The sequence below is a fragment of the Morchella sextelata genome, assembly GCF_020137385.1.
Source record: "Morchella sextelata strain SCLS chromosome Unknown scls_24, whole genome shotgun sequence".
NCBI lineage: Eukaryota > Fungi > Ascomycota > Pezizomycetes > Pezizales > Morchellaceae > Morchella > Morchella sextelata.
In genome coordinates, this window is record NW_025408639.1 from 528,882 (window position 1) to 542,383 (window position 13,502).

General features: G+C 53.0%; 3 protein-coding genes across 3 annotated transcripts; 1 reads left to right on the top strand and 2 right to left on the bottom strand.

Moving 5' to 3' along the window:
* Window positions 1–409: 409 nt before the first annotated feature.
* H6S33_007705 (uncharacterized protein) lies at window positions 410–2,185 on the bottom strand (the record flags this gene model as incomplete). The annotated part of the gene is made up of 9 exons (XM_044839047.1): window positions 410–440; window positions 529–616; window positions 889–939; window positions 998–1,025; window positions 1,086–1,145; window positions 1,218–1,317; window positions 1,626–1,698; window positions 2,107–2,119; window positions 2,183–2,185. The coding sequence occupies 9 exons, from the start codon at window positions 2,183–2,185 to the stop codon at window positions 410–412; spliced, it is 447 nt and encodes a 148-aa protein (XP_044688578.1).
* Window positions 2,186–3,769: 1,584 nt separating this feature from the next.
* H6S33_007706 (uncharacterized protein) lies at window positions 3,770–5,660 on the bottom strand (the record flags this gene model as incomplete). The annotated part of the gene is made up of 3 exons (XM_044839048.1): window positions 3,770–3,948; window positions 4,026–5,034; window positions 5,094–5,660. The coding sequence occupies 3 exons, from the start codon at window positions 5,658–5,660 to the stop codon at window positions 3,770–3,772; spliced, it is 1,755 nt and encodes a 584-aa protein (XP_044688579.1).
* A 3,035-nt stretch (window positions 5,661–8,695) lies between these two features.
* H6S33_007707 (uncharacterized protein) lies at window positions 8,696–10,615 on the top strand (the record flags this gene model as incomplete). Its single annotated transcript, XM_044839050.1, has 2 exons — window positions 8,696–8,911; window positions 9,041–10,615. 2 exons carry the CDS (start codon window positions 8,696–8,698, stop codon window positions 10,613–10,615), a joined length of 1,791 nt encoding a protein of 596 aa, XP_044688580.1.
* Window positions 10,616–13,502: the final 2,887 nt, after the last annotated feature.

Genomic DNA, 13,502 nt, shown 5'->3' on the forward strand with positions numbered 1-13,502 from the left:
TTGTGCTAATGTACTCGTGTGGAAACAAGTGCGATGGCGAGGAAGCAGATTAAGCTACATTTTTTTGCCCTTAGTCTTATCGAGTGGAGGAAGAGAAATATTTACCCGTCAATAAAAAAAAAAAAAAAAGAACAAAAAGTTCGCAACACTGCCTCAGCCTCGGTTGCTACATCTTTTCTACGTCCGGTCCGGGGGTTGAACGCTCTCAGGTTCGGTACAGAGTGTGACCTCTATACCGCTGGGCCATTCAACCCATATTCACCATGGTTCCTTTGGTGGTATTAGGTGAATGGGGGGCTCGGACGCTAGCTTGGCAATGCTTCATTGGGATAGCCCGGACCCGGGGTGGCTTCTACACTAACATACTACGCGCGTATACGTAAGGTGTACGTTCTAGTGCCCAACGCCCCTACACCTTTGCCAAAAAGAACGCGCTCCGTCTTTCTCACTCACCATGTCAGCCTGTGGTAATCACATAATAATCACCCTAAGGGTTAGGTATAGCACTGAGGATACTGTATGTCATACGTGGATAGAGAACACCCTAGCTTAGCTGTCATGCAGTTCAAGAGAAGAGGACTAATCCCTCTTCTCTCATCATCATCAATACAAGTAACTGATAATCAACCTCCGAAGGTACTTCACAGCCCACCTGGCAACGAATGCCTGCCTGGAAGTTCAGAGGCAAAAAATTCAAAAGCCTCCAGGAGCGGGTAGACGGATTGAACAGCACGGAACGAAAAACACCACCAGATGGCTCGGGATCCGCCAGAAACTCAAATCTCATCAACGCCAAGATCCGCTAAAACCCTGACCCATTGTGTGTAGTCGAGTGATAATCCGTGGATGCAGATCTCTTCATGAGATATAGAGTATGGGGCCATTCACGGAGGGTGGGACGGAAGTGGGGTGAAGAGGGGTTGGAGTGATTCTCTTTCGCTGCGTAGTGGCTTCTATGTGAGTATGAGACTATGTAGAGTATTTCCTACTGCTTTACCGTTTTGGAGGTAAGAAATGACTGTTTTCTGGGAAGTAGTAGAGTGCTTTAGTATTTCTGCGTATAATTATATGTAGTGGCTACTTACGTATCGGAGATAGACCCGGGTAGCTATGGTGTAGTACTTAGTCGTGTATATGCATGTAGTCTAAGAACGCCGAAACTCGGCTTATAGGTGTTAGTGTCTGTCTAGAATTCGTGAAGTTGAACCATTCTATGCCTTAGTTATTAACGTGTTAAGATCCTGCCGGCGAAAAGGAAACTTCCAGCCATATCGTGGCCAGAAGTCAACCTCAGGAGTACCTGAATGCGTGTCGAAACTATTCCACTTCAATAATTAGCATATCACCTTTAAGACAGCTGGGGGGGCACCAAATAAGGTTTTTCTAAGTCCGATCGTGGAGCACGGCGTCAAGGTTATGGGGTTGGGGCATTGACGGGAATGTATATGTACCCCGACTTCTGCTACCTCTAGTACTTACTGCTATCGAATGTGCATGTATATTACATGTAGTCATTAGATCATTACATGTATGTTACTCGTAGAATACTTTGCTACGAATGAGACCACCTACGTACGTAAATAAAACATACGTGTGTTCTACCTCATGCATAATTAACAACATACTCGTCGTGATCATGAGTATTCAGGCTCCAACCCCTCCCTAGTACCGGGTGCTTGTTGTTTTTTGCGATCTTTGCTATCTGTTATTAGTACTATGTCAAGACAACGAGTTTGGTTGTCTTGATGATACGACTTTGTTATAAAAGGAGCTTGTTCCTTCTTCTCTTGTTGATACTTTAATTCAATCATACAACTCGATTCTCTTCCGTCTCTTATAAATTCGCGACCCGATCAACAGTGCTTATATAAAGCTATGCGAGTGTTTTTCTCCGGGGAGGCTATGATTCTCGAGTGACATTCGATGATCCACGCGATCCTCTAGGCGGGATATCACCCGTAAGACAAAAACAAGCTTCCGATGTGATCGATCGCTATATGGTCCTAACGCCCTAGTATACTGCTATCCACCAAAAGTTCAAGACGGACGAGCGCTGGAACGTAAACCCAACCCTACCTCATCGATCAACGCTAGACCTGTGCTTACAAGAGCAGTATAGCTATGATACCTGTCAATGACGCAGCTTAATAGGCGGGTAAGGAAAGCAAATCACGGACCCTACCATATTAAAATTCCACATTCGAGAGTTTAGGATAAACATTGATCCTACATGTACCTACATAACCTTCTCCCCAAACTCCACGCCCATTGAAATACCCCAGAAACTCACACCAGGCCATACCCCACGCAACCAGCCAGTCAGCGTGGGGGTCATACACGAACCCGAAACGACATCAACAAATCCACCAGCCAATACCTACCAGCCCCAACCACAATTACAAAGCACATCAGCCAGCCAGCCAGCCACATGCAAAACCCCAAACCCAAACTCACCATCCCCCCCCATGCCAATACCCAATATCCACCATTGCATAGGTACAATTAATGAAGTAATCAATCAATCAAACCCAATATCCCGTCCGGCCAGCCGATCTGAAACACCCCAATCTCGCAACCCGCCAATAGGCGCGCCAGCCACCAACAGAGTGTACTCGCGACAGGCATGAAGTGCCCGAATATGCAGCTGCAAGTTTTTGGTGTATTTTTGACTTCTAATCCAATGGAAATTGCAGATTAGGACGTGCATTTTCGGGTACTTGTTACCTGCTGCGAGTAATTACGGGCTGAGACATCTCCTGCGCGCGCCGCCAATCTACTCTACAGGCAGACGTCGTGTACCTACATGTTGCATGTCTTTGTCCCGAAATAAATACCCAGTCGCGGATCACGTACCAAGAGTGAGGGCCGGCCGGCCAGTCGGGGGAGCGCTAACCTACTACTCTAACATACTGCCCTACGAAACACCAGAACATCAGCTGTAACGCGGCACGGGGAGGAGTGTGTTGGCCGGTTGGTGGGCTTAATCCAGGCGAAACGCGCCGACGAGGCCGGCGGTCTCGTAAACCACATCGATTCCCCGGCGTGGTGGGTAAGCTAGCACTCGAGTGATACCGCATGACTGAAGGTAGGTTATATTAGCGAGCGGAACAGGTGTCAAGATACGGTTTGATGTGCTATAAAGTCCCGACCTGACCCAATCATCACCACACTCATTTTCGAATTTCCAGCGCCCGAGCATCAACAGCCCCAAACCCAAACCCAAACCCAAACCCAAACCACTCGACGCCCATGCACTGCGCCTCCATTCCGCCGGCCGCCAACCTCCATTCCGCCTCCTCCCAACCTCTGTCTGTACTCCGTGGCCGGCCCCGCTAGATGTCGTTGGTCGCTTATTAATACCGCCAAATAGTTAGTGCTAGTACGGATGCGATTATTAGGGTAACGGCGAACGAGGGGGACGAGTGATGGCTAGAGATGCAACGACGATCAACTGCTAGTTAACTATTTACTGCTGACATAAGCAGTTCTAACATTCACGACTACGAGAGATCAGCGGTAGATTTAAAAGTATGATATGAGGATAACATGCAAGTAAAAAAGCTACATATCTACAAAAGAGACCCCCACTGCCCCTCAGCGGCCCACCAATACAAAGCACAAAAAACGAGAAAATCCCATAACTAACCCCCGCCGTCTAACTAACTTGTAACCCCGGGTATGAAAAACTCCATAGAAATAGAAATTAACAAAAAAGAACAAAAGAAACCCCTTGATAACCCTTTTATAACCACAAAGCCACACCGCAACACTACGCTATCAAAGCCACCAACATCTTCCCATGGTTCCCACTAGTGTCGCCCTTCACCCTCGTGATCAGGTCCGTCCTCTTCGGGAACTCGGCCTTATACGCCGCCTTCACGGCCTCGAGGTGCGCCTTGTCCCAGTGCAGGATCGCAATGCGGTATGTCAGCTCCTCCGTCTTGGTGCCTATAGTTACCACGAACATCAATTAGCTATCGTACCACATATGAAAGTATAACAGAGTATCTGTAGGGTCAACATACCAACGCCCTTCATCGTCCTCTCCAGCATCCGAGCATCCCTCAGCGCCTTATTGTTCGCGCCCTGCACAATATACAGCAACGCATCCTCCATGTGCCCCTTAAACTTCTTCACAATGACGTCCTCCAGCTTCTTCTCCTTCCCCACGCCATACTTCGAATTATACAGCTCCGTGATCCTGCGGATCTGCGCGTCGCTCCTGGTGACCAATATCTCCGCCACCACATGCGCCTCAACGCTGCCCACCATGGCCGTATACAAGTCGACCACATCCTTCTCCACGGCCGCCTCCACCACAGGCGCATTCTCGTCCTGCCTGCGCGCCTCGATCGCATTGCGGAACAGCGCCTCCACGGGCCCGCCCAGCTCGCTCTTGATGCTCTCCACCAGGTGCTTCCCGTGCGCGCGGTAGTACGCCGCCTCGATCGCCCTGACGTCGCCGTTGCGCCGCCCGAGCAGCACCATGTCCATGTACACGCTCTTGTACACCACGCCGCCCATCGCGCGCTTCAGCAGCCACGCGTCGAACGCCAGCGGGCCCAGCACGACGGCGCGCACCACGTCCTGGAAGTCGTTGCTGAGCGCCTTGTCGACCAGGTCGAGCACGCGCACGCCGTTCTTGGTGAGGATGTACTGGCGGATGGACTCGAGCTGCGGCGGCGCCAGGAACGGGAGGATGTGGATGAGGGCCTCCTCGCCGTCGCGGTTGTTGAGCCCGCTGCTGGGCGTGAGGGCTTTCGCGATGACGTCGGCGTCGGGCTGCGGGTTGTAGTGCGGCGGCGCGCACTCGTCGAGGGTGTAGCCGGCGCTGACGGGGTAGGTGATGGTGGGCGTGACGTAGACGGGCTGCTGCCAGGTGGGGTCGTAGTGTGGGGAGTGCGGGGGGTAGCCGTAGGCGGGCTGCTGCTGCGGGGGGTACTGCTGTGGCGGGTAGCCGGCGTATTGCGGGGGGTAGCCGGCGTAGCCTGCCTGCGGGGAGGGGGGGAACTGCTGCTGCTGCTGCGGGGGGTACTGGGGTGGGTTAGTGGCTGATACCGGCGGTGTGGGGGGGGGGGCTGGGGAGGACTTACTTGGTATCCTTGCGGGGCGGCGGGGGGGTAGCCCTGGTAGTAGCCCTGCGGAGAGGGGGGGCCGGGTTGCTGCATGGTGGGGGGGTAGCCGGCTTGCTGGGGGGCGGGTGAATAGCCGGCTAGCTGGGCGTACCCGGGTTGTGGTGAGCCGTGGGGGGGCGCTAGACTGTTACTGGGTGAGGGCGGTGCGCTTCCGTATTGCTGCTGCTGATATGGCCCCTGGGGAGCTGTCAGGTTGAGGGGTGAGGGGGGCCCGCTTCCATATTGCTGTTGCTGGTATGACACCTGTGGTGCGAGGTTACTGGGTGAGGGGGGCCCGCTTCCATATTGCTGCGGCTGCTGATATGGAATTCCTTGCTGCTGCTGCTGGGGCGGCTGTTGTAGTTGCAGTTGCGGCTGCTGCTGCTGCTGTGGAGGAGGTTGTTGAGGCTGCTGCTGAAGTGGTTGCTGCTGTTGGGGAGGTTGCTGCTGCTGCTGCTGCTGCTGGGGTTGTGGGGGCGGCGGGGCCTGTGGATTTACCTGTGTGTTCACCTGCGGCAGTTGCGGTTTGCTTGAGTTAGGGTCCATGCTAACGGTTGATATGTCGTAGTAGTAGTAGATAAGTAGGAGTGGAAATAGCTGATTGGTTGAAGCGGTAGAGGAGTGGCTGTTGATTGGTAGGAGGAGGAGGCTCGAGGAGGGGTAGTAGTAGTAGTGGGGTAGAAGTGGTAGTGGGCAGTAGTTGCAGTACTGTACGTGTGTAGGTAGTAGTAGAAATGGTGGCAAACAAGATCCGTAGTTGAATATATAAGAACTCTCTACCCCCCAAGACAAGACTCATTCAAAGGCGAAGCAGCAACTACTACGCCCTCTCTCTAGAATGCTCTTCTTTATCCTTGTGCGTGTGGGGTGACCGACGGTGAATGAATGAATGAATGAATGCGGCGCCAGGCACACACAACAAACATACTTTCCTTCCCTTCCTTCCTTCCTGGCCCCTACACTCGCATAGCCATATTTGATGATATCATTTGCGCAGGTCCGGTCGCATTTGGATGTAACCTTGTTCTAGCGAGCGATCCCTACAGCACTCAGGCTGTTCCTTTTCCGCATATGGCTGGCTGGCTGGCTGGCTGGCTATGGGTATACACACACACAAACACAAACACACAGCCCTGTACTTTGTGAAGCTACACTGGGTAGAGCAGGATGGAGGTTGAGAGATATTATGACTGAGCGCAAACCGTAACTCAGTTCTTGATAAGGCTGAATCTTAGGGTTGGGTTGGGTTATATCATCACTAACTATCAATCAAAACGGTTTTCCTGCACGAGCGGCCCCGCGGGGGGGCTCATGCCTTGCCTTGCTTGCTTGCTTACACAGCCGCGCATCGCATTCCGGATCCACTGGGTGGTGGTGTCTCACTTGGCCATGCGGACCCGCGTGGTCTGGGAGTGAAGGTGAACTTGAGTGCAGAAATGATAGATAGGCAGACAGCAGACAGGTGATTGACGATAAGAGTCATACCCCTGCCTGCGAGCAAGTGATATAGTAGGGTAGAGGATGTGCTATGTGATGTGGTTTGTGAACTCACTTTTGCAATTGGCTTTTGGCTGTCTACAACTGAGTGTTTGTATCTTCTACTGGTACCTATGTTGTAGAAGTACCAATCTTAACGACTTGAGATGTAGGTGGGCTTTGTTTTTTGTTTCCCTCGCTCTCTCGTTGTTTGAATGTTTGCAGCAACAAGCAAGCCCTCAGCCTTGCCTGCCTGCCCTTCCACTTCCATCCCGACCCCCGACCCCCGACCCCCGACCCCATCCGCCCATCCCCATCCGTACCGTAGCACATACCGCATTCACCTAACTAGTCCGCAAACCACCAACCCTTGAAGCACGGACTTCATCTCCCCTCCCCTCCCCTCCCCTTCCACACCGCCGCATCCACCGCTGCAAGGGATGGGCCTTGCGCAGGAACAGACTCGCAGAGAGATGGACCGTGAGCAGCCTACCTTTCTACTCAAGGGCTAGGTTCGTTTCCCCGACAACTAGAAATATCTTTCCCTCACGTGAACTCCGCAAGCGGGTTGTGATCGGCGGTGATGTGGGTATGATTACCTAATCCACCCATCCACCCCCGTTTCGTTTCTTCGTTTTTTCTTTCCTGCTTGGATCACGAGGGGGGGCCGGGGTCGGCAGACAGCACAGGACTGGTTGGGAATAAACTGCATATGTAGAGGAAAGAAAATGCTTGAATTCAGGGGATGGGTGTCTGTATGTAGGAACCGGCCTTAACTGCTCTTTTACTCAACGTCTGCTTGTGTTTGTCCTCCGCCCGCAATATAAATGATACGGGCGCGTGTTGTGTGCTGTGTGTGGTTGGCTCGCTCGCTCGCTGGGTGAGTGAGTGAGGGTGCCATCATGATCGCGTAGAGTGGGTGGTGGTGTACGTTTGGGAGCAGCGTACAGCACCGATCGAGGGATCGAGAGGAGAGAAGAGAACGAGTTCTGCAAGCAGGCAGGCAGGCAAGCAGGCAAGTTCTGCTTCTGTCTCCTCTGTCTCCTCGATCCCCTCTATCGCTCTATCGTAAATATCGCAGAGCCAACACCACCACAGCACAGCAGGGGGCAGGCAGACAGAGAGCGAGTGGGTAGATGAATCGAAACAACCACCCCCTGACAACCACCAAAAGGCTCCTCCCAGTAAAGCCATAGACAACAAAACAACAGCAGCAGCAGGCAGCCCCGCCAACTCACGACGGACGAACTTCTACCGGCGAACCCGACGTCGACCACCTGGGAACCCGCTAGATATACTACGTCTACGGCCGAATAGCAGCAATCCCCCCCCCCCATCCCCCCCCAATCCCCTCCCCTCCCCTAACCCAGCAATCTATTCCACTCACCGCCGGTCCCTTCCTTGCCCCTTCCCATCGCCCACCTATCGACCAGTCCCTAGGCCAGGCTCTCTCTCACTCTCTCGCTCTCCCAGTCAGTCTCCCCAGTAGCGACGTCGACCGCCGCCGCCGCCGCCGCCGTCACACATACCACCCACCACCCACCCCTCCCCTCCCCTCCCCGCGGAATAGATAGATAAAGCAGCTGCACAGCGATAGGAGGAGACGAGACGAGACGAGACGAGACAAGCCCGTGACCGCCGGGAACGTCGAACGTCGACGTCGTTCGTGGTCCGCCGTCGTCATCTCATCGCCTTAATCCCTTGCTCGTCCGCCGCCCAGGCCCTCTTTCTCTCTTCTTGTTGCCGAAACCCTGGGAAAGTGAACTTGACTTAGCTTGGGGGGCAAAACATCTAACTGGGCAACAACCACCCCCGTTACCCATACCAGTAACCACTTCCATCATTTCTCGACACCCACCAACCACCACCACCTCCTCCACCACCACCACCAACCTCCAATACCAGCAACACCGCCGACACCATCAACACCCCCCTCTTACGCTATCGGGGCATCTAGTACAGTACACTGCGCATACATACACCATCACGTATACACGACCATAGTTTCACGATCCTCTAACGAACGACTAGCCTACACATACAACCATACATAATAGACGATAACCCCCCCACCCCCCAACCCCCTTCCCCCCACCCCCCCAAGGATGCCGTCCAAGGACTCCGAATTCGGTGACGTCCAGGAGGCACTCGCCTTCTACAAGTCGCAGATCCACACGCTCGAGTCGGAGCTAGCCGACTTCCAAGCGTCATCGCGGGAGCTCGAGCAGGAGCTCGAAAAGGAGCTCGAGGCTAGCGAGAAGCAGCACCGGGACCTGCGGAACAAGAATGAGGCGTTGCGGTACGAGGTTGATGAGTGGAAGGTACGTCCTGTGTGTGTGTTTGTGTCTGGAATATATAGATTTTTCCACTCCCCTTTTTATATACCAATTTTTCCCCCCAAACAGCCGAATTCCGGGTTTAGCTGACGGGGAGGGGGGGGAACTGTTCAGAGCAAGTACAAGCAGTCGAAAGCCGAGGCCAACTCCGCCCAGAACCTCCTGCAGAAGGAGATCACCACGCTGCGGGAGCAGAACCGGGCCATCCAGCTCAAGCTGCGCGACATCGAGGTGACCAACGACGACTTTGAGCGGCAGGAGCGCATCGTAAAGTCCTCGCTCGAGGACCTGGAGCAGAAGTACAACATGGGCATCGAGCGGGGGGTGATGCTCGAGGAGGAGATCCGCCTGGGCGAGCAGGAGCGCGAGGGGCTGCGGATCGAGGTGCAGCGCCTGAGGGACGAGATATCGGACATGAAGGTCGAGCAGGACATCACGGTGGAGAAGCTCAACAACACGCTCGCCGTGGCGGCGCGGTACGGGAACGGCAGCCTGCACCATGTGCCCCCGCCGAGCCTGCAGTCCCCCATGTCCGAGACATCGTCGTCCGTCACCTCGCATTCGCCCACCACGCCCACAACGGCATCCGCCATGTCCACGTCGACGCCGCAGTCGGACCACTCGCCGACCCCGCCGTCGCCACCCATGTCGGAGATCTCGACCACGACCTCCAGCGCCAACGACCCCTCGCTCACGCCCCGCCCCCGCCACTTCCCCAAGTCGCGCCAGAACCGCGGGCCGTCGTTCAGCACCGCCCTCAACACCGCCATCCCACTGCCGCCCTCACGATCACTCCACCAGATTCGAGGCCTCATCGGGCAGATGCAGCGGCTGGAGCAGCGGGTCCACCACGCCCGCAGCAAGCTCCCTGGCCCCGTCAACAACACCCCGCCAAAGGCACAGACACCGCGCAACTCTGCATCCTTCATCCCAACAAACGGAACAGGCATCATTCTCCGCTCGCCCAAGAAGCACCGCTCGCCCTCCATGACATCATCCGCCACTTCCGGCAGCGACACATTCAGCCGCCCCACCCGCATCTCCTACACCAAGCCCGACCGTCCCGCCTCTCGCGCCGCCGGGCCCATCGAGCGACCAGCGAGCCGGGCAGCCGGCACACTAGACCGGCCCGGCAGCAGGATGGAGCGGCCCGGGGGGCGAAACGGCACGATGATCGAACGCCCAGCCAGCAGGACATCCAATGCATCAGCGACTACCTGCTCCTCCACCGGCCTCTCCGTCCCCGAGCGCCCACCGCACCGCCCCGCAAGCCGCAACTCGGCGCCGCCCCCAACCCGCGCAGCAACAATGGGCCTGGGCACGCACGCCGAGTTCGGCATGGCGGCGTTTGGGAACAGGAGGGACCGTGCAAGTATGGATAGCTATGCCACTAACAACAACAGCAGCAACAAGAGCACAGAACTCCCGCACATCACGCCCACCACACGACGAAACACAGTGGGCAAGGACCTGAGCTTGAATCTGGGGCTGGGCACAAGCGCAATTCCGAAACCCGCGAGCGGGCTGCCGCGGAGGAACTTTGGCGCACGGCGTATCAGTAGCAGTACGGATGGGAGTGACGATGCGGCGCGGTATGGTGGCCATGGACACTTGTTGGGGGCGGGGGGCGCGGCGGTGGGTGGTGGGGTGAGGAGGAAGAAGTTGAGTGGGGTGGGGGAAACTTATTGATTCAGCATTTATTTTTTTTACGTTCTTTGACGACCTCTTTTTTTCTTACTTCGATTTTTTTAAATCTGCTCCCCCCTTTTTGGCCCGGATGTGGAGGTGGATGGAGGAGGAGGAGGAGGAGGAGGGCAAAGGGGGGAGTGGAGGGTGTTGGAATGGGGGATAACGTGTTTTCTGTTTTTCTCTTTTCTCTTTTTTTTAATTGGGGGTTTCCTTTTCTTGCACTTGCATTTGTGTTTTTCCGTCTACGGGGGTTTCTAGGGGACAAGAAGCGGGGAGCCGCATCATCACACACTGTCTGTCTGTCTGTCTGTCTATCAGTCGGGCTTCCATCACCAGTGTGCTTATTATAAGCTCCCCCCTTCTTCTCCCCCACAAGCCCCCCCAGTTTCATATTGGCCATTTCTTTTCCTCACGGGGGCCGGGGTTTCCATGCATGTCGGTCGGTTGGTGCTTCTTTTTTTTACTTTTCCCAACTTATACTTCTTCTTCTGTTAACGGGGGGGGGGGGGGGGGGGTCTTGTCTTGCCTGCTTTACGAGTCTTCTTACTTGTTCTTTCTTTTGTACATTTTCATGGCCAGCCTTTTTTTTACATGTAGCTTTTGGGGAGGGGCGCTATGCTATGTATGTGCGCCGGCCGGGGAGGGGAGGGGAACTAGGGGGAATGGGTACGGGTGGTTTGCTATCATCACCACCACCATCATCATCATCCTGCTACATCATCATAAGCTATCATTTCTCTCCTGAGAGGAGCTTCTTAACTTTTTTTTTTTTTAACTACCTTTTTTTTTATATGGCGGTTTGGCCCCTTTGCTGCTGCTGCTAGATGGATCGATGGATGGATGGATGGATGGCTGCTTTACTACATACATGCATTATGGGTAACTTCAGGTTGTCATTACTAGCTACCACTGCTACTACTACATACTTGTCTTAAGAGAACACACACAACAACATCAACAACAAAACAAAAAAAAGATGTAAACCAAGCAAAAAAAACCTCATGATCACGTACATGTAGTTGATGGTTGTATGGCATGGCATGGCATGGCATGGATGGGCTTGTGTGGTTTTTTGTGTTGTCTGTCTAGTCTCGAGCGAGGGAGGGTGCGTGCTAGCTAGCTAGTGAGTGGGTTTGGCTCGATCTTGGTTGTGTTGTGTTGTGGCGGGGTTTGTATACTACATGGCTACATATATATATAGGGGATGAACTTTGACTTTTGTGGGAGGGGGGTTTGTTTGTCGTTTTTTTTCGTTTTTTTATTTAATATTTGCTGTATTTTTGTATTTTTAGTGTCTGCTTTCTTTTCTTTTTTTTTTTTTTTTCGCGATGCTTGGTATCATAGATCTAACAAGGCAGTAAGTAGAAGGAGCTCGAGAGGCCGCCGGAGGATGAGGGGGCGGGGGGAGCTGCTCGTTGTGAATGAACGCGGCAATGGCTAAAGGTAAAGGAAGGGAAAAAAAATAAATGTTGCAACTACTTAAAACGGCTTTTTTGCACGTGTTGGGCGGCGAGTGAGGGTTTGTGATCGCATCACAGGGTGTGTGGGGTGGTGGGTGGTGGGTGGTGGGTGGTGGGGTGAGGTGCATGAAGTGCATGGATGGCTGGGGTGGGCTGGGGTACGTGAGTCAATGATATCTCATGTAACGTATATAATACAGGCTTGGAATTATATATATGAGTGCTGCTGCTGCTGCCGTTTGGTTTGGCATGTGCTGTGCTCTGAAATGGCCTTTTGGAGGAGGCGGTGTGTGAGCTTTTTGGATTTTGCGGTGGTGGATATATACATGTATATAACCAACCTTCGTGCCTCACGATCGATATGAGAAGATATCAAACAGCTGACGTGACGCACTCATGGCCGGCCGCGGCTGTATATGGTCAACTACATGTACTCTATCTCTATACTAGCTAGTACCGTGCAATATGCCCTTTGCTCAAGGCGAGGTGTGGGTGTCTAGGAGTGCCAAGCCTACCCAAAGTTAATTGTTTGGCTCATTAAGTTGCTACAGTTGAAAACGCTGAACCTCCCAATTGGGGGGGGGGGGGGGGGGGGGTGTACGGTTCCGAAGGTAGTTTAACCGGTTCGGCTCACTCCTGGGCAAGCGGGTTTATAAGATTCAGGGCTTATAACTTGTCTTGGGCCACCGGGTATTTTGTTTTTTGTACTCTCTGGAGTTTGGGGTTTAGAATTGATTGGTTTTTTGTTTTTGTTTCTTGTACTTTGCACTTCTTAGGATTATATATGGGTATCAATTAAGTGTGTAATAATTGTGGAAGGCCTTCCATGGGGGGGTGGGGGTAGCTTCGACCCCCGTCCTTCTCCTTCCGTCAGTAAAGTCGAGTTTGAATACGTATTAGACATACAGTCGACTCTCGTTATAGTGATGCTCGATATAGTGATATTCTTCTTATAAGGATGTCACTTAAGTTGCTGGTCCTAACATTTGCTATGGGGTATTAGTGATATTTTGATAGAACGATATCCTTAGGTATTTAGTAGATGAAGAGAACAAAAACCTAAGGAAAAATGAAAGTAAGAAAGAAAAAGCAAAAAGAAACAGGTTTCCAAGGAAGAGAAGAAAATAATTTCCATAAAAGGAGTGAGTGATCAAGCAACGAAATTAAATTAAATTTTATTCTTCGGTCCAGAAAAAACCTAGCCCTGAACTTCTTATAGTGATAATCTCGTTATAAGGATGCCACTTTCCGGTCCCGACCTCATCACTATAACGAGAGTCGACTGTACATGTATCCAAGCCCCTCGTTGAAATCCATCGTTTCTGAAAAAATAATGGACTTGTTTGATCTCTAGGCCGCAGGGGGATATGTTTCGGCAGTGAAACTTTGTGCAACCTCGGGCATTACATAGACCCTTTAGTCCGTGG